The sequence below is a fragment of the Hakea prostrata genome, chromosome 9 (genome assembly GCF_041222555.1).
Source record: "Hakea prostrata isolate BN-2017 chromosome 9, UWA_Hpros_2, whole genome shotgun sequence".
In the NCBI taxonomy this organism is placed as follows: domain Eukaryota; kingdom Viridiplantae; phylum Streptophyta; class Magnoliopsida; order Proteales; family Proteaceae; genus Hakea; species Hakea prostrata.
Window position 1 is genome coordinate 24,382,108 of NC_142608.1, and position 25,722 is coordinate 24,407,829.

At 40.3% G+C, this 25,722-nt stretch overlaps 1 protein-coding gene across 1 annotated transcript in view; it reads right to left on the bottom strand.

Annotated features, from left to right (window-relative positions):
- CLC-F (chloride channel F) overlaps positions 1-21,874 on the bottom strand; it is a 57,131-nt gene extending 35,257 nt beyond the window's left edge. Inside the window, exons 1-3 of the mRNA XM_089167899.1 lie at positions 21,287-21,874; positions 10,527-10,929; positions 7,830-8,024 (exon numbers count right to left, since the gene is read on the bottom strand). Coding sequence (XP_089024025.1) covers positions 7,830-8,024; positions 10,527-10,929; positions 21,287-21,604 — 916 coding nt within the window. The 5' untranslated portion in view covers positions 21,605-21,874. The remainder of the gene's footprint in view (positions 1-7,829; positions 8,025-10,526; positions 10,930-21,286) is intronic.
- Between the last annotated feature and the right edge of the window lie 3,848 nt (positions 21,875-25,722).

The following is a 25,722-nucleotide window of genomic DNA, read 5'->3' on the forward strand; positions in this document are numbered from 1 at the left end:
TTCGGATTGGATACTTGACCTTATGGCAGCAATGATGGGAATGTTGCAACAATTGAGCAACCAAATCACTGCAAGTCATAAGCAAGTGGAAGAAAGGTTCTCAGCAATGGAGGCTAGAGTTGTTGCCTCTACTCATGCTCCACACCATCCACTTGGTGAAGAATCCCAACCAATTCACTCAATTGCCAACTTTCCTACCCGAATGAATACAGGGAGAAGGCCCCAAAGGATTCCAGTTGTGCTACCAACCCTTGAAGAGCACATACGAAGTTATTTCACTAGAGAACAACCTACATTCAATAAACATGTTGGTGACTCTCAAAAGGCAAAGCTTGAACACCAGGAATTCATTCCCACTAGCCAAAACACAGGGCTGGTATTGGCTCTTGTTACAAGAGAAGTTACTCCTCAACCTAAGGTGACATTCCCTCCACCCATCAAAGAGTTACTTTCTGATTTTTCTGATGTGGTTCCTGATGAGTTGCCTAATAAGCTACCTCTTATGCGCGATATTCAACATGCTATTGATTTGGTACCGGGTTCGATGTTACCAAATCTCCTGGCTTATCGCCTTAGCCCAACAGAGCACAATGAACTCAAAATACAGGTGAATGAGTTGCTACATGAAGGATTCATTCAAGAGAGCTTAAGTCCATATGTTGTACCAGCATTACTAACTCCAAAGAAGAATGGCTCATGGCGCATGTGTGTGGACAGTAGAGCAATCAACAAGATTACAATCAAGTATAGGTTTCCTACACCACGGCTTGATGACATGTTAGACATGCTATCCGGGGCAAAGTCTTTTCTAATTTGGGCCTCAGAAGTGGTTACAATCAAATCCATATTAGGCCTAAAGATGAATGGAAGACTGTCTTCAAAACCAAGGATGAACTACTTAAATGAAAAGTCATGCTTTTTGGTCTGACGAATGCACCTAGCGCCTTCATGAGGGTTATGACACAGGGGGTTGAAGTTGATCCAAAGAAGATAAAAAGCATCATCAACTGGCCTAACCCAAGGACAATCACTGAAGTTCGTAATTTTCATCGACTTGCATCGTCTTACAAGAGAGTCATTCGGAACTTCAGTGCAATCATGGCACCTATTACCGAATGTTTAAAGCAAGGCAAGTGTGAGTTCAAATGAAAGAATCGTCCACAGCATGATAGCACTTGGATTCATGCTGAAAATCTCGAGAAACTTGATCCCGATTGGTATGAGCATTACATATCATTCATCCATTCATCAGAGACAAATGTTTCCAAGCCAAGGAGAGTTGATGCAGAATTGAAAACATATTTAAGAAAGAAGAAGCCCATTGGATCAGGCCCATCAAAGGCCTAAAGTTATCACCCAAATCAGCCCAAGGCTTTCATGGGCTAGGACTGTTTTAGTGGGTTAAAGTTAGCCCACATATTTTGCTCTTCATAGTCTAGACCTAAGCCCAAGTCTAATTCTTGAAAAGTCAATAAAATGGGTTGTACTTTGAAAATAAAAGAACCCATTGTCAAAGGAGTTTTCCTTTGTCAAGAGTTAGGTAATAGTTGAGTTATTAATAGGTAGGTGGTGTTAGCTAATGGTTAGATGTTACCATTAATGTTTATGTCTCTTTAGAATGCTATATAAAAAGACTTATGTAAGAGGGGAACACAACTCATCAATTGAAATCAAATTGCTTTGTTAGCATTCCTTCTCTATGGAGACTCCTTGTGTTTGATTAAGGTAGGTTGGTGTTCGATCCAATCGCTCCACCTTGTGGTGTAAAGCCCGGGTGTAAAGCTCGGGTGTTACATTGTTATTCTCAATTCTCTCATATTGTCCCTTCAATCTTCATCATAGTTCTGCCCCTATTTTGAAGATCTATTCAGCTCGTATTGTTATGCTATTATCCTTATAAAACTACTCTAGTTTCAGCCCTCTTTCACATCTAAATTCTGGTTCATCTTAAGTCTATCAAATCTGAACTTGATTCCCTGTGAAATGTCCTATTTGGCTACTGTTTTGATCAATCAAATACAGTACTACATTAGAGGGGGAGGGGCTGCCTAGGGCTGTGATGGGGTAGGGAGGTGAGGGAAGGGGTGGGTAGCTGTACTTACTTGATTCTTGACTGCTGTTGCTATTAATGGTTGTTGGAAATTGGAATTTGTGAAGGCTGTAGAGAATTGGAAGACTTGAAGTAGCATGAAAAAGGATGCTGAATATTGAAGAACTTTCTAAAAATTCGCTAAGGCCCCCTCAAACAGGAAACCCAGTCCTCGACTCAATAATTTTTCATTCAATAATCAAACTTGAAGAATACAAAGAAACAATAGGCTACTTAGCCCACTAAAAGAACTAGACTCTAAGTGGGATTTCTTTATAGATTAGGATCCCAACACATAATCTTGACCCTTGAAATAAAGAATCTAAATACCTAAAAGACACATGCTGCAAATAAAAGATTAGATAACTTAAAACTCTATGTAAGAAAGTTCACTTGAAAAAGAGCTCCTTAGGACACTCAACTAACTACTAATTAAAGACAAATTCCAATCAAAAGCAAACTCCTAAATCATAGGAACCCTTTTTGTAAAACAACCTTATCTTATCCATAACTTATCTAATGGAAACCAACTCAAACACAGCTGAAATAAAGGACATTAAAATGGACTGGGACTCAACTAAAATTCTGGAATTAGATTCCAGCAGTGAAAAATGACCTAGAATGCCCAAAATACCCCTAACTAAGCTTCGGCCAGCATGCTCAGGTGGGCCTTGGGGCCCACTCTGGGGTTCAGAAGGGGGGGTCAATCTGTCTTCACATCAGGGGAAGATTAGGTTCAGATGCATACCTTTTCTTTTCACTGGGGGAGGGGGGGGCTGGTGGGAGGAACCTAGTTTGATGTAATCATTTGTCATTTTTCACCAACCTAGTGATCCACTGCAAAAATTAACTCCAAAAATAATATTCACACAAATCGACATTCTGATGGAAAATTATTATCATGCAAATCTGGTTCCAATTCTTGATTCAAAGTTGTTCAATTATCAAATTATTATGAAATCAAGAGTACTAGAACCGATTTTATCAGTAGAAACAATGAATCAAGCTGATCTTATCAAACCAAAATCAATTACAATGCTTTACAATAGCTGTATTGGTAAGTGCTTTTTGAAGTATTAATCTAATTATAGTTTATAAGAGATGTATTAAGTTTATCACTAAGTATTAATCATACCTATTCGTGCAGGAAAATGCAATCGGACCAGGTCACCTAAAGGCCCTAGACAGTAGATACCTTTTCTAAGGTATCGTATCAGATAGCATCAGCAGATAAGCCAACTAGCCAAACCTTGACATAATCAGACATCAACCATTGAACCTATAGTATATTTCTTTCATTGACCACATCAAAGCATTTGTCTGCATTTATGAAGCACATAGGGGCACAATGAAGATGTATAATCAAGACTTCATCCTCTGGAAAAAGAGAGTGTAATTTTCAACTAAGTTAAAGAAGAAACTTGGCTCCTTAATCTCCTTCTTGGTTGACCATTGGCACCCTCCAGGAATTCTTTACAACCACTTAGGCCCCTGTAATGTCTATATTCCCCCATCCTCAAATCTATCATTGTCTCCACCTTCATCTCTAGTAGAACCTGATCTGCCCCTTCCCCCCTCCTCCTCACTCCATTCCTCATGACAGGACCATGTAGCTCCCATCCTCATCAAGCACCTGCTCCACCTCCATATCCTAGAACCTTTCCCACTACCCTAGCCAAATTGTCCCACAGGCCCCTTTGGTTTGGTTCAAAGGTCACATCTCCCACCACTCCTTCACCCTTCAGAGATCCCTCAACCTCTGCCTTCACATATAGGACTTCCTCTCCATCACCATGTCCTTAACAAAAACTGCATCCTTTGTTGGAATGGTACTGAAGACGTGGATCACCTTTTCTTCTCCTATCCCTTTTCCCAATCCCCTTGGGGAAAAGGCTTGCCCACCATTTGGCCCCACTTTAAATGCTCTAATGGGTTTGCCTAGGACTACCAGCCTTTTTGAGATTCTTCCATAGCAACATCACTGGAAAGGTGGTGTTTGGTGCTACAATTTACTACTTATAGTGGGAGAGAAACCTTAGGAGATGGACCTCCAACTCCAGATCATTGGACTCAATTTAGAAAGCCATATGCTTAGGTGTTTCTTTTAAGCTCCAATTGCTTCCCCATCCCCCAATACACCCAATGAATATGTTCATTGTCATTACCCGGGGCTTAGCTTCTACTTTACAAACTTCTGGCTAAAAAGTTGTGCCTGCCTCCTTTGTACGTTCTCTATCCACTCTGGATTTTTGGTAATGATGGCTTATCCATTTAAAAAGAACAAGAAGAAGATGAAACTTTGATTTATAGTGAAGTGGAAAAGCATATTGGGAAAGGTGGAGAGCTTGCTAGCCATGCGCCATTTATACACATCCCCTGTTTGCCTTTTATGCTTAAGAACCCGATAATCGAATACCAGAAATACTAATATTGGATTACTAAGATAATATGCAAGAACAATTAGCAAAGATAAACTGGTTACCAATGGTGCCAGTCACCCCCACAGCACACTACTGCCCTCAGCCAACGGCTGCCCAAACCACTCTCATAAAATATTCCATAACTTTTCCTCACATCTTACCCATATTTATAACCCCCTAATCAGCCCTAATTTTCTCTTTCTTCCACATGTCACAATCCTGGGGCCCTATCAACTACTGACCCCTCGAAATTCACCTTGTCCTTATGGTGAAGGAAAATTAGAAACTTGGTCTTTACATGTGTGCCGCATAACCATGTTAGTTCGGTGTCTTCAAGAACAAACTTACCTGAAAACCAACTGATTCTACACCCACAAAACTCCAAGCAACCCAAGAAAACCTTTGAAACTTCAGCTGATTTAAAGAATACACCAGGAATAGCCATTGGAACTGAAATCTCTGAAAAACACAAATGACAGGTCCCCTATAGGAAACAGCACCTACTGCACTCAGTTGTGCATCAATATATGTATGAAGGGCTTTCAGCAGATAGGCACCATGGATTCCCATATGGGCAGTGTCAACCAGGTCCCTTAAGAAACTAAAAATGCTGCTGCTATCTTCTTCAAATGTGCAAAGGAAGTGATCAAATGCAGCCAATTCTACACATTCCCCTACATATTGTTCATGCAAAGAAGTGGAGAAAAATTCACTCCCAGATTCCAACATTGCATAAGGGTTCAGTATGCTTGGAAAGAGGCATGTGTCAGTTGCCTTCTAGTACACAAATGGTAGCATCTTGTTGGAACCCGCAACAAATATCGTCATTCCAGCGCTTGCATTTGCCGGTAAGACCCTCATCCTCCGTTTGTTCTATGGCTGAAGAAGGCTTGTGGTTCTTCTCCAATACACCTGCCCGCCTAAGTATGCAGACCTCAACAAAATAGCCGACGGAAGATCAGGCTCTGAAGTCACTGTAGACCAAGGGAGGCAGCCCCGCTGCCGCTGGAGTCACTACAACCTTCCTCAAGGCGGAGAGGAACTGTTGGCGGTGCTGGTTCGTTGTATAGGGTGCAGGGTTGAATGAAGAAGAAGATTGAACAGTGAATTTCCAGAAATATCCCTGTTCTTTAGATTTAACAATTAGGCTATTTTGTTTCTGGGCCCTTGTTTGCTTGGTCACTAAAGCAACTGCTGGGCTGGGCCTAGGCTCACCCATTAGAACCCAGTTATGGGTCCCTATCGAGTGGGTTTTAGTTGGCTAGCTTAAAGCCCATTTCCTTATTATTAAACCTTGGACCAAATACCACAACTGACCTAGGAGTTTAATAAACCTGATACTCGCGCCTACGCAGCCTTTGTTCGCATCTCTCATCGATTCCCCTATTGAGAAGAAGGGGGAAATAAAAGAGCATTCATTGGTTGGACCTTTATGCTACCAGCCTTAAGGCCCATTTATCATTAAACCTTAGACCAAATGCCACAACCGACCCAGGAGTTTAATAAACCTGAACCATAATTGAACCTGAACTGCTAGTTCAATCCCTTTCTTCTTCTTCACTTTTCCTGCAATCAAAACCCAACAGTTTCTTTCTTCTTTTGCCGCTGATTCTGATTCTTCCTTCCTCTTTTGAGTTGTAGATAATCCCACAAAATACTCAAAAGATTTCTCCATCAAATTCAATTGGGTAACCAAATCTTGAAGATCTTTTCCTAGGGAAAATTAAATTAGGAATGTACCCCGTGACCGCACCCGTGTCACCCACGACTTCCGCATCGTTGGATCTGCAACAAGAGTGCTACTTCCACTGCTGCCTCCGCCCTTAACCATGGAGACTTCACTGGAATTCGCGTAATCCAGCAACTCTTTCCCTTCTGACGATACATCTACGACTCACCATTCTTCTCGTCCTTCTCTTCTTCCTCTATGGACAACTCATTAAAGACTTTCGCCGCAAAATTTCTCCTGGTCTACAACTCTGCGTGGAACCCTAATACCGAATTGAATAAAAGAGGATATCCCATCTTCAATCATCAACTCCAGAGATTCAGCTTGCAGGTGTTCCAAGAGATTCTTGCGCATTAATCTCTTCTGATTCCAAGAATCCGGTAACCCTTCCAATGTTCTTCCATTCAACAAAATCAAATTTCAAAGCTTCTTGGAAGCACGACCAACTGAATTCCGGCCAATCCCTTTTGTAGACATCATCTAATGTGTCTCCCTCCAAATGCTGGAGTGGAACTCCCAGTCGATGCTCGTATGGAATCTCACATTCCAAACAGAAAATAAGACCTTTGTAAGCCATTCCTCTGCGTCACCTTCGCCGGAAAATATGGACAATCCGGTCTCCATCTCTTCCCGCATATAAGAACTGCTCTGATACCAATTTGATAAGAACTCAATGATCAACTACCAAAAATACTAACACTGAGTTACTAAGATAATATGCAAGAACAATTAACAAAGATAAACTAGTTACGATGGTGCCAGTCACCCCCACAGCACACTACTGCCCTCAGCCTATGGCTTCCCAAAACCACTCTCATAAAATATTCTGTAACTTCTCCTCACATCTTACCCCTATTATAACGCCCTCACCCTAATTCTCTCTCTCTTCCACATGTCACAATCTTGGGGCCCTATCAATGCTCAAGGCCCAATTTTCAACTCATGGAATGAAAGCAGGAGAAACTAGAAAAGCCTAGGCTCCTACAGGTGGTGTATGTGGATTAGCCAGTTAATACTTAATAGGCAATGGGATAAATAGGCTTAGGTTGGTCAGAGATAGGCTGAACTACCAAGGTTTGCATTAATTACAGGAAAACAGTATAAAGCCTGAATATCAAACAGGGTGATGCAATACTGAATTTTTCGAACGTCTCACATTCACAATGGATAAAAAGCACTTTTTCACTCCAATCAGCAATACTTATTGTGATTAGATCTTATGCAAAGAAGACACTAGGTTCATACCAGGATTTCCTATTATTCCTGCTTTACCTCTTTGTCCACTGTATTATTTATTCTATATCTCTACCATGTTTGTCAGCTAACAATTGCTACTTAACAAACCACAAATACCAGAAGAGTAAACCAGATAATGAGTGCAAAAAGGCACTTTGATTATAAAAAAAAAAAAAAAAGAGCATTACATAATTGCAAGCAACCTGAAAGAATATATCCAGGAACTATTGTATAGAAAAGACACCACACAAAGCAGAAGAATTAAACTTTAATTGTATATATAAGGTGTATATACAGTAGATAAACTCGTTTCCTCCACTATAAAATGCAGCAGAGCTAGAATGAGATAAAATACCAGCAGCAGATTTCAGTTCATACGTGGGCACTGTAAAAGCCGGCCTCTCTCCGAGTAAGACATTTGACACAGTTGATGATATAACAGATGCCAGTATAATCATGGCAGTTGTGAACGGAGGCGAGTTTTCTGCACGTAGAGGCCTCAAAACAGTTTCAATCGCAAAGAAACAACCAGCAACTGCCGCATTAAACCCTGTAATTTAAAGGAACTCACAAGAACTGTCAGGAAAAAAATTATTAGCAGGTACAATGGATTTGAACAACACAAAAAATCCCTAGAACTTCTAGAATACATGAACCCACACACAGACAACTATCCAAATTCATATGCAGCATTAGATTGTTTGATCAAATATCTAAACAAATACAGATCATTAGGATCTTTGTTAGCTTGAATATCTAAACCTAACTACATAAATGCCCCAAAAGCATCTTCAAATACTGACTTGGAAGATGGAACAAAAGAGACAAGGCAGAAATCAGGAAGGAGACATTAATGGTATGACAAACTGAGTAGAGACACAACAACAAGAAGCCTCGTCCCAACTAAATGGAGTCAGCTACATGGATTCTTGCCTTCCAATCAGCTCTGTTTGAGGCCATACTAGATAAAGGCCTAAGCTATGCATATCCTTTCTCACCACTTCTAAGATTAAGTTAAGTCTGCCCTAGTGTTTCTAATGCCCTCAATCTGAATTAAATCGTTTTTCCGTATAGGGCCATTTAAAGGCCTCCATTGAACATGGCCATGCCACCTTAAACAACTTCTAAGGTATAACAATTTTTCAGAAAATAATAGGCAGCTGGTCTGCTAAACTAATTATTAGTCAATAAAATTTTGGCCTAAACATTAACTACATCACAAATTTAAAATATTGTTAAGCCATAGAAATTTTTTTCCATTACTAAGACTTGGTATCTATAATTCCTTTTGGTTTTCACCATCCTGTATTGAATTTATTGTTTATTTACTTTCATTTAGCACCCCCTGGTATTTTTGCCATAAGAATGTGAAAATCATTTAAAAGAAAAGGGGTAATTTTCATTTGGACCCTCTGAGGTTTGACTCGAGTCATTTTAACCCCCAAAAAAATGACATCTTGAATTTGCAAGTTCATCTTCTCCGCCGTCAACCATGTCTCCCTTATTTTTTAGTTTTGAACTTCATTTACATCTTAATTGATAGAGTTGTTTTTGAGTTTTTCCTTTCTTTTCTTTTCTTTCTTTTTTTAACTCTTTCCTTTCAATCGAGTTTCCACCTAGGGTTCAATTTTGTAAATTTAAATTTTAAAGGCCCTGAATAAAATAAAAGAAGTCATAATTATAAGCATGGAACAAAAATCGATCGATATGTCTACATTTTTTGAATTCGAAAAGAAATGTAGTAGTAGGAACAGAAAGTATCCATATCGTTTCATATCAACCGATATATCGGTCGATACAAGCCGAAATATCGGCCCGATACCATATCGAGCCAAAATGTTACCTGCACAGCTTATAAAGTGTCCAAACCGAGCCACTTTTCGACCTATCGAGCTATATCGCCCTCTGCATTTCGACCTCCTTTGGAAATTTTTGCTGATTTCTATTGCTTTCATCCCCTTCTACACCTAATTTATAGTATTCCATTTCCTTCAAACACTTGATTTGCTCCTCCATTTGTGCATCTTCTCAAATCTTGCAAGGTGAGTAACCAACTTCCTCATTTTTTTATTTTTGTTTCATTTGTGCCTTAAATCATGTTAGATTGCTTCCAAATTTATGTATGTATACTTTAGAGTGTTGATCTATGAATTTGTAGTGTCAAAATCATTTTTTGATTCTTCCTACTATTTATGGTGTCCCTCCCACTGTCGATTATCGGAGTCAGCCACTAGGACCTTATCAGTATCCTTATCCTTCTCCTAGTCCTGAGAGCCAGGGTGCTCTTCCATTTGTTAAGCAGATCTTCCACACTATTCCACTGCCACAAGGCCCACCACCACTAGTTCCTTTGGAGATTCACAACTTCCCACCGTCAGGAAATCTTATACATGTGGATGAGGCCACATACAGAGATGCAGTTGTTGACTATGTCCAAAACTATATGGGGCAAACATCATGGGAGTTGTATTGTCAATTGTATGGGGTGCAGACGGAAGAGGGAGACCTTGAGGCTTGAATAGAATAGACTTGTAAGTAATAACATCCCCGCTTCTTCTCTGATTCATGTACCATATACTTGGATGTTACATTTTCAGTAGTTTTTTAGTAAACTAGTAGTTCTATAGTGTTTATTATGCTTGGAATAGGTAGTATGCAAAAATCCAAATCAATTTGAGTGCATTTGAGGCTCGAAATTGACTTTTCAAGAGTCAGATTAAAAGTATCCAGTTTCGGTCGAAATTACCATATCGATCGAAATTTTTTCCTTGATTATAAGTACATAATGTCTTTTTTATTAGAACCGTGGGATTAAAGTTCTCCTACATGACGTAATCCTAATAGTCGAAAGGATATAAGGGTATTTTGGTCCTAAAAATGATGAGTTGTCCTTGGTTGATTTTTTGAATACCACAGGGAAGCAAATGCAATATGCCATATGTTTTGGGATAAAAATGACTTGAGTCAAATCTCAAAGGGTCCAAATGAAGATTATCCAAAGAAGGATCATACGATCAAATTTTAGATAGGGCAAACCCAAGAATATTGATACCTGAAGCAATTCCAGCAGCTGCCCCAGCTGCAACAAGAGCTATCCTTCTTTCTCTGTTGTTCTCCATCATTTCAGAGCACCCATTAGCACATGATTTTCCTATATCCACACTTGGACCCTCAGGCCCTAAAGAACAACCAGTACCTAATGTTACAGCAGCCTGTATAGCCTTTATTGTAGGGAATACAGCAGCTACAAAGTCAATGCCTTGCCTCTGAGAAGATCTGGACAGATTAATTTGGTCAAAAATTTCAAGTAATCCATGCATCATCCCCACCACAACTCCTCCTGTTACTGGAATCAATAATATCCGATGCCATGTGTCAGCTAGTCTTTGTAAGCGGAGCCAAGCTGCACCCTCATTTGGAGTACCAGCCCAGGCCCATTCATGTATTACATGCACCTAAATGAGGAACGCACAAGTGTAAGCACACAAGCAGGGCATGCCAAATAACAGCATACGAGAATGAACAATAAAACAGCATAAAAATAAGGGTTAAAAAGCAAGCAAGCATCTTCATGCTAAAAGACACTACGCAGAAGCAAATGTTGGGGAAAAAAATACAACAAAACAAAGCAGTTAACTTTCTAATTTTACTGATCATACAACGACAGCCATGTTCCATGATATTATCAACACTCTGGTCATTTGGAATGCACATGGAGTGTAACTTTCTAATTTTACTGATCATACAACAAGGGCTAAGTTCCATGATATTATCAACATTTCTAGTAATGTAGTACTATATTTGATTGATCAAAACAGTAGCCAAATAGGATCTTTCACCAGGAATGATTTCAGATTTAATAGACTTAAGATAAACAGAATTCAGATATAAAGGTAGGCTGGAAACCAGAGTGGTAGGTCAAGGATATTAGCTTAACAACATGGACTGAATAGGTCTTCAAAATAGGGGCAAAACTATAAAGAAGACATGGAAGGAACAATACAAGAGAATTGGGAGAAAAAATAAGAACAACAAAGTACACTCGGGCTTCACACCGCAAGGTCGATCAGTTGGATTGAACACCAATCTTCCTTGATCAAACACAAGGATTCTTCAAAGAGGAAATAGCTAACAAGCAATTTGATTTCAAAGTTGAGTGTTGAGTTGTGCCCTCACCTTCTTACATAAGTCTCTTTATATAGCATTCTAAAGAGACATAAACATTAATTGTAACATCCAACCACTAGTTAACACAATCTACCTATTAATAACTCAACTACTACCTAACTCTTGACAAAGAAAAACTCCTTTGACAATGAGTTCTTTTATTTTCAAAGCACAACCCATTTTATTGACCTTTTAAAAACTAGACTTGGGCTTAGGTTAGACCATGGAGATCAAAATATTTGGACTAGATTTAACCCACCAAAACAGTCCTAGCCCATAGAAGCCATGGGTTGATTTGGGTGATGGCTTTAGGCCTTTGATGGGTCTGACCCAATGGGCTTCTTCTTTCTTAAATATGTCTTCAATTCTGCATCAACTCTCCCCGGCTTGAAAACATTCGTCTCTGATGAATGAATGAATGACATATGAAGTTTAAACAAATCGGGATTGAGTTTCTTGAAATCGTTAGCATGAATCCAAGTACTGTCATGTAGTGGACGACTCTTTCCATTAACGAGGAAAGCATGGTTTCTAGTGCCATGACAAGCGGTTTTGTAAGAGTCATCCAAAACCTCCTCAATGATGTGAGTGATTGGTGGCTTGAGTTGGGGCAGCCTCAACATTTGTTCAGTGTCTCCATCATCAAAGTGGTGTCCTACATAAAGATGCAGTCAGACACATTGAAGACATTGCTTATGTTCATTTCTTCTGGTAGCTCGAGTACATAATTATTTGGTCCAGTGTGTTTCAGCACCTTGTATGGACTCATCTTCTTTGGATGGAATCTGTTGTTGACCTCGTGTTGGAACCTTTCTGGTTTGACACAAACCATAACCATGTCTCCCGGTTGAAACTCCACATATCGTCGATGACGATCTACTGTAGCCTTGTAGACATCATTGCTGAGAGCTATTCTTCGGCAAACATCAGCATGTACCTCTGTGATATGGCGTAGAAACTCGTCAACCTCAATACTCACGTGTGCTTGTGGTGGAAATGGAACGAGGTCTATAAGTTGTCGGGGTTAAACTCCAAGTAGAATCTCAAATGGAGTACGACCTATTGTACGATTAACTGAGCTGTCGTAAGCAAACTCATCTATGTTGAGTATGGACGGCCATGTCTTCTCATAATCACGAACCAAACACCTCAGTAAGTTTCCCAAGCTTCGATTCACCACCTTTGTCTGCCCATCAGTTTGTGGATGGAATGCGGTTGAAAACTGTAACTTTGTGTTAGTTTTCAGCCACAATGTCTTCCAAAAGTAGCTCATGAACTTGACATCAAGATCTAAGAAAATGCTACTTGGTAGCCCATATAGTCATACAACCTCCTTAAAGAATATCTTTGCAAAGTGAGATGCATCAAAGGTCTTGCGACATGGTATAAAGTGACCATCTTTGAGAATCAGTCAACCACAACCATGATGGAGTCGTATGGCTCTTTTGTTGAGGGTAGCCCAAGTACGAAATCTATACTGATTACTAATATCAATCCAAGGTGCATGAGGAACTAGTAATGATGAGTACAGACCGGAATTTTGCTTGGTTCCCTTGGCTAGCTAACAGACTCTGCATCTCTTGATGACATAATCAACATCCTTTGCAATATGAGGCCAATAATACCAATTGGTAACTTGTATAATAGTCTTATCCCTACCGAAATGACCTCCTTACCTCCGCCATGCAACTCCTCTATGATGTAACGTTAAAGGGAAGAATTTGGAATGCACAACCAAGTTCCCAAAAACAAATCTCCATCGTGAAGTGAGTATTTATGATGTTGCATGCCTTGCTGTAACTCCTTGCATGGCATGTTGAAATCTAAGTCAACTGCATACTCATCACATATCTAATAAAATGCTAATTGCATGTGCTGAGAATGTGCTAAGAGTAAGTACTTTTCGGCTTAATGCATCAGCCACTGTATTATCCTTTCCAGCTTTGTACTTCATTGCGAATGCAAACTCTTGTAGATAAGCAACCCATTTAGCATGCATGTTGCTAATTGACTTATGTGAATGTAGATACTTAAGGGCCTCATAATCAGTATAGAGAATGAACTCTTTGCCGATGAGATAATGTCTCCAATGGTGTAACACCTGGACGACAGTATAGAGCTCCAGATCATATGTCGAATAGTATCGCTTGACATCATTGAGTTTCTCGCTATAAAAACCGATGAGGTGCCCTCCTTGCATCAATACACCTCCTAGGCTAATATGTGAGGCATCAGTTGCTACCTCAAATATACAGTCAAAATCTAGCAGGCGCATGGATGTCAAAGCGTCCGCCTAGGCGGCAAGGTGGTTTTCAACCGCCTTGTTTTGAGCCGCTTTGTTAACATGCGCTTTTCCCACTTTTTCACCTACATGCTACCACTTTATTGCCTTGTGTGCCTTTTTGCCGCCTAGGCGCCAAAACGGTCACTTTTTTACATTTTGTATATGATAATATTTTTTTTTATTCTACAAAGCCGTGTACGGACTTAATATTTAGTCATTTTGGAAGTGGGAATCAATGAATCATTAAATGTATAAAGCACTTACTTGGCAATCACACTATCATAGAGGGAAGTAAAAATGTAAAATTACTACTTTCATGTTCATACTTATGATTTGATATAGTTTATAGTCATATGTTATGTTTGATGAGATGAACTCATGTTTGTGTTCTTTTTTTAATAATCTTTCATAATTATGATTTTTGAATGCTTGTTTTTTTAAGATGAATGTGATTTTTAAATGTTTGATTAGCTTATAATAGAAATTTATCAACAAAAAAGTAGTCGTATTAAAAAAATTTGACCTAACCCCTTTGGTTGCCCTATTGCCGCCTAAGCGCCGCTTTGTCGCCTAATCGCCTAGTCGGAGCACCAACCACTTTGGTCGCCTTGCCCCCTTGACAACCTTGGGTAGGTGAAGTATTAGAGCCTCTGTCATCTTTTGCTTGATAAGATGAAAGCTTTGGTTGCCATTGCTATCCACTTGAACCTGCCTTTGCCTTGCTTCAAACACTCGGTAATAGGTGCAATGACTGCACTAAAGTTTCGAATGAATCTCCTGTAAAACGATGCAAGTCCATGAAAACTATGAACCTAGTGATTGTCTTCGGTGTAGGCCAATCTGTTATACTTTTTATCTTCTCTAGATAAGCTTCAACCCCCTTTGATGAGACAATAAAACAAAGGAACACAACCTTTAGCAGCATAAAGGAGCATTTCTTGAGATTGATATATAGCTTCTTATGGCGAAGCACTCTCAAGACTTGCCATAGATGATCGATGTGATTGTCTGGATGCTTGTTGTAAATCAATATATCATCAAAGTATACGACCAAAAATCGACCAATAAAAGGAGGGAGTACTTATGTCATAACCCTCATGAATGTGCTAGGTGCATTCGACAAACCAAAAGGCATGACTTTCCATTCAAATAGTCCATCCTTGGTCTTGAAGGCAGTCTTCCACTCATCTTCAGGCCGAATACGAATCTGATGATAGCCACTTCTAAGATTCAATTTACAAAAGATCTTAGCCTTGGATAGCATGTCTAACATGTCATCAAGCCGTGGTATAGGAAACCTATACTTGACTGTAATCTTGTTGATTGCTCCACTATCCACACACACACTCCATAAGCCATCCTTCTTTGGAGTAAGTAATGCTGGTACAGCATATGGACTTAAACTCTCATGAATAAATCCTTTATAAAGCAACTCATTCACCCGTCGTTTGAGTTTGTTGTGCTCTGTTGGGCTGAGGCAATAAGCCGGTAGGTTTGGTAACACCAAACCTAGTACCAAATCAATGGCATGTTGAATATCGCGCATAGGAGGTAGCTCAAAAGGCAACTCATCACCACATCAGAAAAATCTGAAAGTAACTCTTTGACGGGTGGAGGGATGTCACCTCAGGTGGAGGCGTAACTTCCCTTGTTACAAGAGGCAATACCAACCCTATATCATGACTAGTGTGAATGAACTCCTTGTGAGGAACAACCAACAACTTCTTTGGCGGTTGGACAGCAACTTTTGTGCTTCATTGGTCCCCTTTTGGTTGGTCCTCAAGGACATCCGCTGACACATTTCAACTGGGACATTGATTGGGTGGAGGACAATGTGAAGTCCTTTGAACTTGAATACACACTTGTTTTTCTTCCCCCCGACCATAACATCATTATCATACATCCATGGTCAACCAAATAGTTCATCAGTAAGATGCATAGGGATTACATCATACCATACCTCTTCCTCATATCAATGGAGCTTTAGCGGTACGGAACACCGTTGATATACCTCCAAAGTATCCCCATTCAGCAAGAATACCCAATATGGTTGAGGGTGCTTCTCCACCTTCAAGTTTGCTTTCTTTACAAAGGTGTCTGAAGTAACGTTGACGCAGCTCCTACTATCAACTATCACCAAAGCGGTATTATCTCCAGACTTCATACGGCTGTAGAAGATACAATTGAGTCCTCTCCTTTGGTTTCAGCCACCAAGATGCGGCTTACTATATGAATGTCATAAGCATCACCTCTATTAGCATCATCTCATCATATGCAGCTCTGTCATAGCCGCCATCATCGAGTGGGTATGGGAATAGATAGGATCTTCTTCATCTGCTTACTTTTCAATCTTAGCAACAGCATTAATCTTTTGATGATGTAGGCAATATTTAGCATAATGTCCAACCTCTTGACAATGAAAACATTGTGTTTGGCTGCCACTAGTCATAGGAGCCTTGCCCAAATCTCGTTGGGTAGGAAATGTGGGTTGAGTAGGGGTTGTTGTTGTAGGCTTTGGTGCTACAAAATTTCACTTAACCTCCCCGGCTTGGTATCCAAACCTTTTGTTGTTGGATGCCAATAATTCTTCTGCACGTAAGGCTTTTTCAAAACAATCCCACACATAATCTACATCCACAACGCCAATGGCCCTTTTGATTTCAAGCCGTAAACCCAATCTAAAACGTGACAAGATTTGGATCCTCCTCTCTCGAATTCATATTTGAGAAGAGAGTCAAATTGTTCCATATATTTTACAACTGACAAGTTTCCTTAACGAAAAGAATTTAACTTGTCTTGTAATTGCAATCGAAAAGTAGATGACAAATATTTTTCTCTCAGTTATTCCTTCATTTCCTCCCATGTAATAGAAGTTCTACCATGATCTTCCAACTCACATTCACGAGCTCTTCACCATTCATGTGCAGCTCCAACTAGCTTGTTGCGTGCTACTTCATTTTTCGTACCTCTGATAGTTCATACCAATCAAAATAATCATCCAACGCAGCCAACCAATCATAAAACACTTGAAGATCAAGCTTACCCGAGTATTCTTTGAGTTCAAGCTTAACCCTGTGAGAGTCACCAACATGCCTATTGAATGTAGGTTGTTCTCCAGGGAAATAACTTCGAAGGTGCTCCTCGAAAGTCGGTTACACAACTGGAATCTGTTGGGATCTTCTCCCAATATTTCTCCAAGGAGAAAATTTGGCTATAGAATGAGCTGGTTGGGATTCTTCACCAAGTGGAGGGTGAGGAGCATGAGTAGAGGCATCAACTCTCTGGCCTCCATTTCTGAGAAACTCTCGTCAATTTGCTTATGGTTTGTAGTGATTTGGTTGCTCAATTGTTGAAACATCCCCATCATTGTTGCCATAGGGTCAGTTGGATTGGACGATCCAGAAGTTTCACTCCCTATCATGGCTCTGATACCAAATAATGTAGTACTATATTTGATTGATCAAAACAGCAGCCAAATAGGATCTTTTACCGAGAATAATTTCAGATTTAATAGAAAAGGTTAAATGAAGATATGAAGGTAGGCTGAAAATTGGAGTCAGTGCAAGGATATTAGCTTAACAACATGGACTTAATAGGTCTTCAAAATAGGGACAGAACTATGAAGAAGACATAGAAGGAACAATAAGAGAATTGGGAGAAAAAATAAGAATAACAAAGTACACCCGGGCTTCACACTGCAAGGTGGATTGATTGGATCGAACACCAATCATCCTTAATCAAACACAAGGATTCTTCAAAGAGGAATAACTAACAAGCAATTTTATTTCAAAGTTGAGTGTTGAGTCGTGCCCTCACTCTCTTACATAAGTCTCTTTATATGGCATTCTAGAAAGACATAAACATTAATTGTAACATCCAACCACTAGCTAATACCACCTACATATTAATAACTCAACTACTACCTAATTTCATTACCCAAAAAAAAAAAAACTACTACCTAACTTTCGACAAAAGAAAACTCCTTTAACAATGAGTTCTTTTATTTTCAAAGCACAGCCCCTTCTATTGACTTTTCAAGGACTAAACTTGGGCTTAGGTCTAGACCATGGAGATCAAAATATGTGGGCTAAATTTAACCCACTAAAACAATTCTAGCCCATGAAAGCCATGGGCTGATTTGGGTGATAGCTTTAAGCCTTTGATGGGCTTGACCCAATGTGCTTCTTCTTTATTGAATGTCTTCAATTCTACATCATCTGGTCATTCGGCATGCACATGGAGTGTCAATTTTCCACCAATACCCCATCCAAGGAATGAAACTGCACATGGACATGGTAGTAGACCCTCTCCCTGAAATACATATTTAACACGTAGAAAGGGGATCTTACCCAATGCAAGTCCCACCTATGTGGAAGTCTTGAGAACCATAGTTCTCAAGGAGATGAGGCAATGCAATGGAGGGCAACAAAAACCAAGGTGACACCTGGATGCCTTGAAAACTTGGTAGAGCAATACCAATATTCGAAGCAAGTCATTACATTCCAAGCAAGAATTAGACAAAAACTCAAACAACTGGATCCAAAAAGCTTGCAGCTTCCTTTTACAGCCTAATGAAGTGCATTTCAAGGGCTTCAAAACATGAATATACCAAGCTGACACTGGATGCAGATCTGTAGATCTACACCCGCAAGAAGTCCACAAAGAAGTTCCCAACTAGTCGTAATAGTAGTATCGTAGCATTTCCCATAGTTTTCTTAGCTTCTTTTTAATTAGTTCAATTGAACAAAGGTTCAATTCTGGTTCAGTCTTGATCCAAGTTGATGCAAAATAAGTATGGTAAGTAAATTTCTAAAGTGCAACGAGGACCTTTTCACACTCTTCCACAATTTACTAAGGAAGAGTAAAGTGTTGTTTTATTTTTAATTAGTTTTTCCTCTTGTAGTTAGGATTAGCATTAGCCTATGGCTGTTCGTACTTTTTAACCTTCCCCCCACCCCTGGCCCAAAAAAGAAAAAGATTGTAGGCATAATAAAGCAATTCAAAATTTTCAATTTTACTTGCATTGTGCAATTGCTAGCTCGTGCTACACGCTTCCCTCCACGTAGTTAGATTCCTAGCTCAGTGTGATGTAGAACCTGGACTGAACCGAAGAGCTTAATTTGGCCGAGCTGGACCAGGTCAAATCAGCCCATCTAGTCTTCTAGAGGACCAAAAAGAGACCAAAACACTGTTCATTGAATAGAAACGCCGGCATTGTTAGAGCCGGTGATTTTGGCATTTGTTGAGATATCTCTAAATGATCTAGTCGAGCCCACTTGCAATTCTCAACTGCAGTTTTTAGAAGAATGAAGATCTTATTAAGTTCATGAAAGTTGGTTTCTATTTAGTAATCCATGCATGTGGCTGAATTATAAAATGTTGTTAATATTTCTCTTAATTTTTAATTTCAGTTCAAGAAGTTTTTATTTTGTTATTGCTGAGTATATTAGCTAAATAACTCAGAAAAATCTAGCATCTATTTAGTATGTAGGAGTTTCTAACTTTTGTTGAACAAACATTTGCTTTGGAAGGGCAAACTTCTTTCCTTTGCTGGCCGAGTGGTCCTCATCCGATCTGTGCTCCAATCCACTTATCTCTACTGGTGCGGTATCTTCTCCTTCCCCAAAGCCACCATCCATGCGATGGAATCCTTATTCTGTGCCTTCCTTTGGAAAGAGCAAGGAGTTTCTCACTTCATCCACCCTGTTAGTTGGTCCTCCATTTGTCGCCCTACCTCTGGGGGGGCCTAGTTATCCGCCGGATCTCTGATGTTAACTTGGCCTGCCTCCTCAAACTCATCTGGAAAATTGCCTCAAAGCATGATTCTATTTGGGTTAGGTGGGTATATTCTTACCTTCTCCGGTCAGATTCCTTCTGGAATGTTCCTATGCCCTCCAATCCTTCATGGATTTGGAGGAAAATCCTCCTCCTCCGCTCCCGAGCTATCTCTACCATCTCTATCTCCATCTATACTGGATCTTCCACTTCCTTTTGGCTCGACCCGTGGCATCCGATGGGCATTCTCTATAATCATTTTAGTCCCCGCACTATCTATGACACCCGTATCACCAAAACCACCCCCTTGTCAGTTTTCATCTCAAATGGGTCTTGGACCCCCTTCCTATGCTCACACAGGTTTGGGGTTCCCTTCCCCCTCTCTCCAACTCCTCCCACAACCTCACCATTTGGCTACTATCCCCACCAAATCCTTTACCACCTCTTCAGCCTAGAACTTCCTTAGACCCCATAACCCTAAACCTCCCTGGCCCCTTTTGGTCTGGTTCAAAGACTTCATACCCCACCACTCCCTTACCGTCTAGAGAGCCCTCAACCATGCTCTCCCCACCCAAGCATTCCTCTCTGACCGCCACATCCCTGTTAACCCCAACTGCATCCTCTGCTGGTCCACTTTGGAAAACCTTGAGCACCTCTTCTTTTCCTGCCCTTTTTCCAGATCTATCTGGGGAAAAGCCCTCTCCTCCATATGGCCCTGTTCGAGGTGTTTCTTTGGATTTGGTCAAGATTGGTCCTAGATTTTGAGAAACTTTTCGAGTTCCTCCATTTGTGATCAGTTTGGTAAGCTAGTGTTCTCTGCCTTAGTCCATCATCTTTGGTGGGAGCGCAATCTCCGGAGATGGACATCCAAATCTCGCTCTATAAATCAGATTTGGAATACCATCTATTTTGACATTTCCTCTAGATTGGTGGCTATTCCACATCCCCCTGTTGATGATACCCCAAGGAACAGGCTTGTTGTTGTCTACTGGAGTCTTGGTTCTTCTTTCCAGTCTTCTACTTAAAGACCTTGTATTCCTTCTTTCTCTTTAATATAATTGTTTATTCATCCAAAGACATTTGCTTCATAAATATGTGATGCTGTACTCAGCCACCCAAGCCAATGAATTATTGAATAATGGATCTTTGCTTTGAGTATGTAACCTCTTGTCCAATTTGAGAGATAAGAAAGGCTAGAGCCTTGTTGCAAAAGCTAAGCACCTAAGGTCTAGGGATACTGTTGACCGCCAAATCCTAGGGCTGAAAGAACTTGCTGTTGAGAATTAAATCCATATATCCTTCCCTTTTCTCTTGTTTGAAGCCTACTGCTACATTCCTAAATTCTTACTGCTAAGGAGACCCTCATAAGCTAAGTCAAACTGTAGATGTTAAATGCATATAGGCATCTGAAAAATCTTAGCTATAAAACATTTCCACCCAAAAAAAATCTATAAACACACCACCCCAAAAAAAAAAAAAAAAAAAAAAAAAGCGCCAACAAAAATTAAGCAATTCAATTTGCGAGATTGATAATAGTAATAATTTAATAAAAACAATTGAAAAGCATGAGTCATGGAATAACTTACCCCGTGATTGAAGGCTACGACACAGAGGCCGGTAGCAAGGCCAAGAAAACAACCAACTAACAGCAACGCCCATTCTGGTGGAGCGCCATCGCCAAGAACATCGTGGGACTGATCTACAGATAAAGATGATACATCCCTGTCTAAATGCCTGCGATTCAGGCGTCGCCCAGATAAACCTCGATCCAGATGCTTTAACAGATCTCTAATTCCTTTCCTCTTCGTGCCCTGTGTTTCCAAATCGGAGTCGGACGCCGACGAAATCGAATGTAACAGAATTCTGTGATCGCTGAATTCTTCCCCTGACATCTCTGACCTCATCTCATTTACCCCACTGAAATTATTCAAACTTCCAATCTCATCGGAGAAGACCTCATAGGAAGAGATGGTCGATTGAAAATAAACAACTAATTAATCAAAATAGAAAAATAAAAGAGAATTGATAGAACAAAAAGAAGAGAAAAACTAATAACGTGTTCCTATAAGATTTTCTACAAAGCTGCAGAGAAAAGAATTCTAGTCAGCGGTCGGGTTTTCTCTGCAACGATTAACGAAAAAATGAGAGTGGAGAGAGAAACAAAAATAAGAATATTTTTCGACGACAGTAAAATTAATGTACACCAGCTCTAGTGATCATTTTAAACATCACTAGTGGCCGTCCCCATGGCATAAGTGTAACGTGCCTGTTACGTAGCACCCTTTTCCAAATCCAGCTGCTGCCCCAGCAGTTAGTCGCTGCGACCATGTCACGTGTGCGAATACTAATCTAACTTTTTTTTTTTTTGGTAGAAATATACTAATCTAACGGCTGTGAATAAAAATGCATGGCTTAGGTGCTGTCACATCCACCCAACCGGTATCCTATCTGACATATTCAAGTGTGTGATCCACAGTCCCAAAGATTAGTTCGAGGAAATCAACCTCTCACATTCACAATAATACAATCAAGAACAGGACTAAATCAATGTTTAAGTATTATAAATGAATAATCAAGTAAAGACTCAAAAGTGATTACAATTCAATCAAAGTATAGAAAATGATACCAAAAGAATAAATCAGGTATAGAGTGTAGCGGAAAATCACTCTACAATAGCAACAGAAAGTAGCTCAAAACCTAAAAAGAAAATTACAACCGATTTCAAAAAGTAAGAAAAAGAAGTAAACTTAGTCTAAACTAATGTTTCTTCTAACTTAAATAAAATACGTCTAAATGTATAAGTCTCAATATCCCAATACCGCTGCTTTAGCTCCAGAATATGATTATTCCTGATATGCTCTACAATTACCTTGGTAATCTTCACTGTCGTAGTCATAACAACTAGCACCTTAGAAATCGTACGAGTCATCTGGGGTAATCTCATATAGTTGTCCTTCATAGTCTTAAGTACCTGTAGGAATATCTAACAATGTTGTTCCAAATATGATGAGTTCAAAAGAACTCAACAAGGCAATTTATTCCACAATAACACATATAACATGATAGCAAAATATACAAGATGCGATATGAGATGAGACAGTCATGCAAATGTGCTTCTAACTCTATGTATGTTGGTCTCTAATGGCAAAAATGCTTTAAGTCATAGCATCAAACTCCTCTGGGTATGTCTCAAATCACTCTCCCTTAACCATTTCGGTATCTTGGGTTCTCTGATAGTACGTGGGACATGCATCCCTCTTAGACATTCCATGGCTAGGGTTTAGGTCACCGCTCTCTCACATCACCATTGGTCTGAGTATTGGCGCATGTCAGGGTTAATCTTAGCCCAATGCAGTCAGGGTTAGATATTTCCATTCCTCGCCTCTCGCAATCATTTCCGGTATCCAACCCACTAGAATCATTGTATCCTATGGCTACAACCAACACGGACTACGGATTCATTAGCCCTATTGGTTATCCACAAATAGTAAACGGGAAGCTCTTATGTCCTCTCACGGGTTGGTTACCAGTCTTGAGCGCCCATGAACCCAAGTCTACTACTACAACCCTACCAATGAATGACTCCTACAATGTGATCCATGTCCTCTCAAGGGTTGGTTACCAGTCTTGAGCTCCCACAAATCCCCATTGCTGCCACCAGACACTCGGTCCCAATTCCCTCCCGAATCGGGTCTGATATAATAGGGTAATCCTAGCCAAACACTGCCGAGTTGACTCGGTCATCTTTTAGGGCTTACAATCTTTGCGAGCTACGAGCAACACCGCCGCCACCATAGCGTGAGATTTCCATTGAATTAGTCTCCATTTTGAGAAGGTCAACTATGTAGAGTAAGAGTCCTTCAAGCGCAGTTGTAAATTCTTTTGGATGGTTGACAGGATTGAAAACACCATTTTCAATCAATAGAACTTTTGCAAGTAACAGCTTTTGCTCCTTTACTGAAGGTCGAGGATCCCTGTTTCCCAACTTAAGCCAGTCCCCAAAATGACTATTACTAATTTGTTCAACTTCGATTTCTGAGAGATGGTTGTATCTGGGGTTTCCATTGTGTTTTAACTGGGCTCTAAAATGGCATATTCTCATGGCCAATAACACCATAGAAGAAGCAGATTGAAGGCAACTCAATCCAGATCGGACTCTTTTCTAATCTAGAAAATCTCATACCTGGTTTAATTTTCACAGAAAATGGGCGTCCCAAATCCCTTAAGGATTTCAAGAACTTGGCACTTTTCACATTCCCGAGCATTCCATCAACAGATTGTGCCATTTCTTCCGTTTGTAAATTCGGTGTGACATTAAGAATGTGAACCCCTATTTCAAAATTCTCAAAAGCAGTTTCAGCAGCATCAATTTCAGGATCTAAAATTTGAAGAGCTAGCAAATGTTCTTTTATAAGCCAAGGGCCGTAGCTTAATGCAGTTACAACTTCTCCCGAGTTTGCAAGTTGTAGAATGAAATGTTGGCTACCCATTTGATGAACAGCTAGTTGCCTGTTCAGATTCCATGCCTTGGTGAGTAAGCTACTGATTAGAGAAGCAGTGAAACGCTTGGTGGAGAATAACTTCCCGACAAGCACTGTATCCCAGTCAAGTTCTTTGGTTCTCTCCTTAAAATGAGCTTCTAGTAAAGTATTTGGAGTAGTTAGATCAAAGGAGAAAGACTTTGGTGGTCCCGAGCTTGAAGACGCCATTTCCTTGAATATTGTTATCAATAAGAGAGAGAAGATAAAATATACATGGTATAATAGAAAAAAAAAAAAAGAAGAAGAAGTTTCTGCAGGTAGATGGATAAAATAAACAAAAAAATTCTCTCAACTACTAACAAGGATAGAGAGAGTTGCAGGGATAGAGATGGGGAGGGGGCCCTCACGGGAAAGAGAAAATCTCCTTGTCTAAAAGGACAAGAGATAAAGATAAGCCTCTAAAAGGCAATCACCATTTCTATTGAAAACAGAGCAAAGCTGTGTTTACCGCAGAAAAACTATAGAAATCCCTCGAAACACAGGGGAAAAGGAAAACCCTCGAAGCTTGCTCAAATCCGGAGCACCGCCTTCACGGAGATTTACTCAGAGCACCGCCTTGCCCAAAACCCTCAACTCAGAGGACCGCCAAGAACCAGGAAACCCTTGTCATTGGACCAACTCCTCTGAATCATCGTAGTTTCACTTTGATGTGTCCAAAATCTGCTCAGCCCTTAGATCTCCTCGTGATGACCTGCAAAACGAAAGCGTTAGATGTGGCCCGACCACGGGGGTCGGGAGTCCACCTCCGAAGGCTAAGTCAGTTGATGAAATTAATCACAAACGGCTCTGCTAGAAGCACAGAGCTAAGGAATGAAGAACTGGGAAAGGTGATCTAGATCGTAAGCCGCTGATAGTTTAAGTCTATCAGTATGTATCTGAACCTGAGTCTCAGATTGTGTATTTTTGATCTCCTCACCTCGTATGGTAGTGAGGTTTATATAGAGTGTACCTTCGAATCTCCTTCGTTGGATGCACTTGAGCCTTCTTCGGGTAGTCGTTGGATCTTAACAGTCAGATCCGTTGAGCAATAGACTTCTACTAGTTTGGACTAGTAGAGGACTCCTGAGATAACCCTTTAGGTTATGCGATGATTATCCCTTCGATAATGATTAGCCGCAGCCGTCAATTCGAGTCTGCCATCATTAGGGTAATTACCCTAATCCATAAGTAGGATTAGGGCGTGCTTATAGCTGAATAAGTTTTCTTCCTCAGCAAGCCATCTTCTGGATCCGGTTCGCTCGGGAGCGAGTCGGTTCCCTTTGTCTCGACCGAGGTCGAGGGTCGAACCAGGTATGAACCCGGTTTGATCATAATTTCTCCGTATCACGAGCCCCCGAGACCAAGCGTTCGGTCGATCCCGAGGGCTTGGTTTTTAACTGGGTTCTTCGTCAGGCGATAGACTCTGCGTGCTCCATTAAATGTCATATCACATTTAATGCGGTGGTCACTTTTCCTCAAGCGTTGTGAGGGTAAGGCCACGT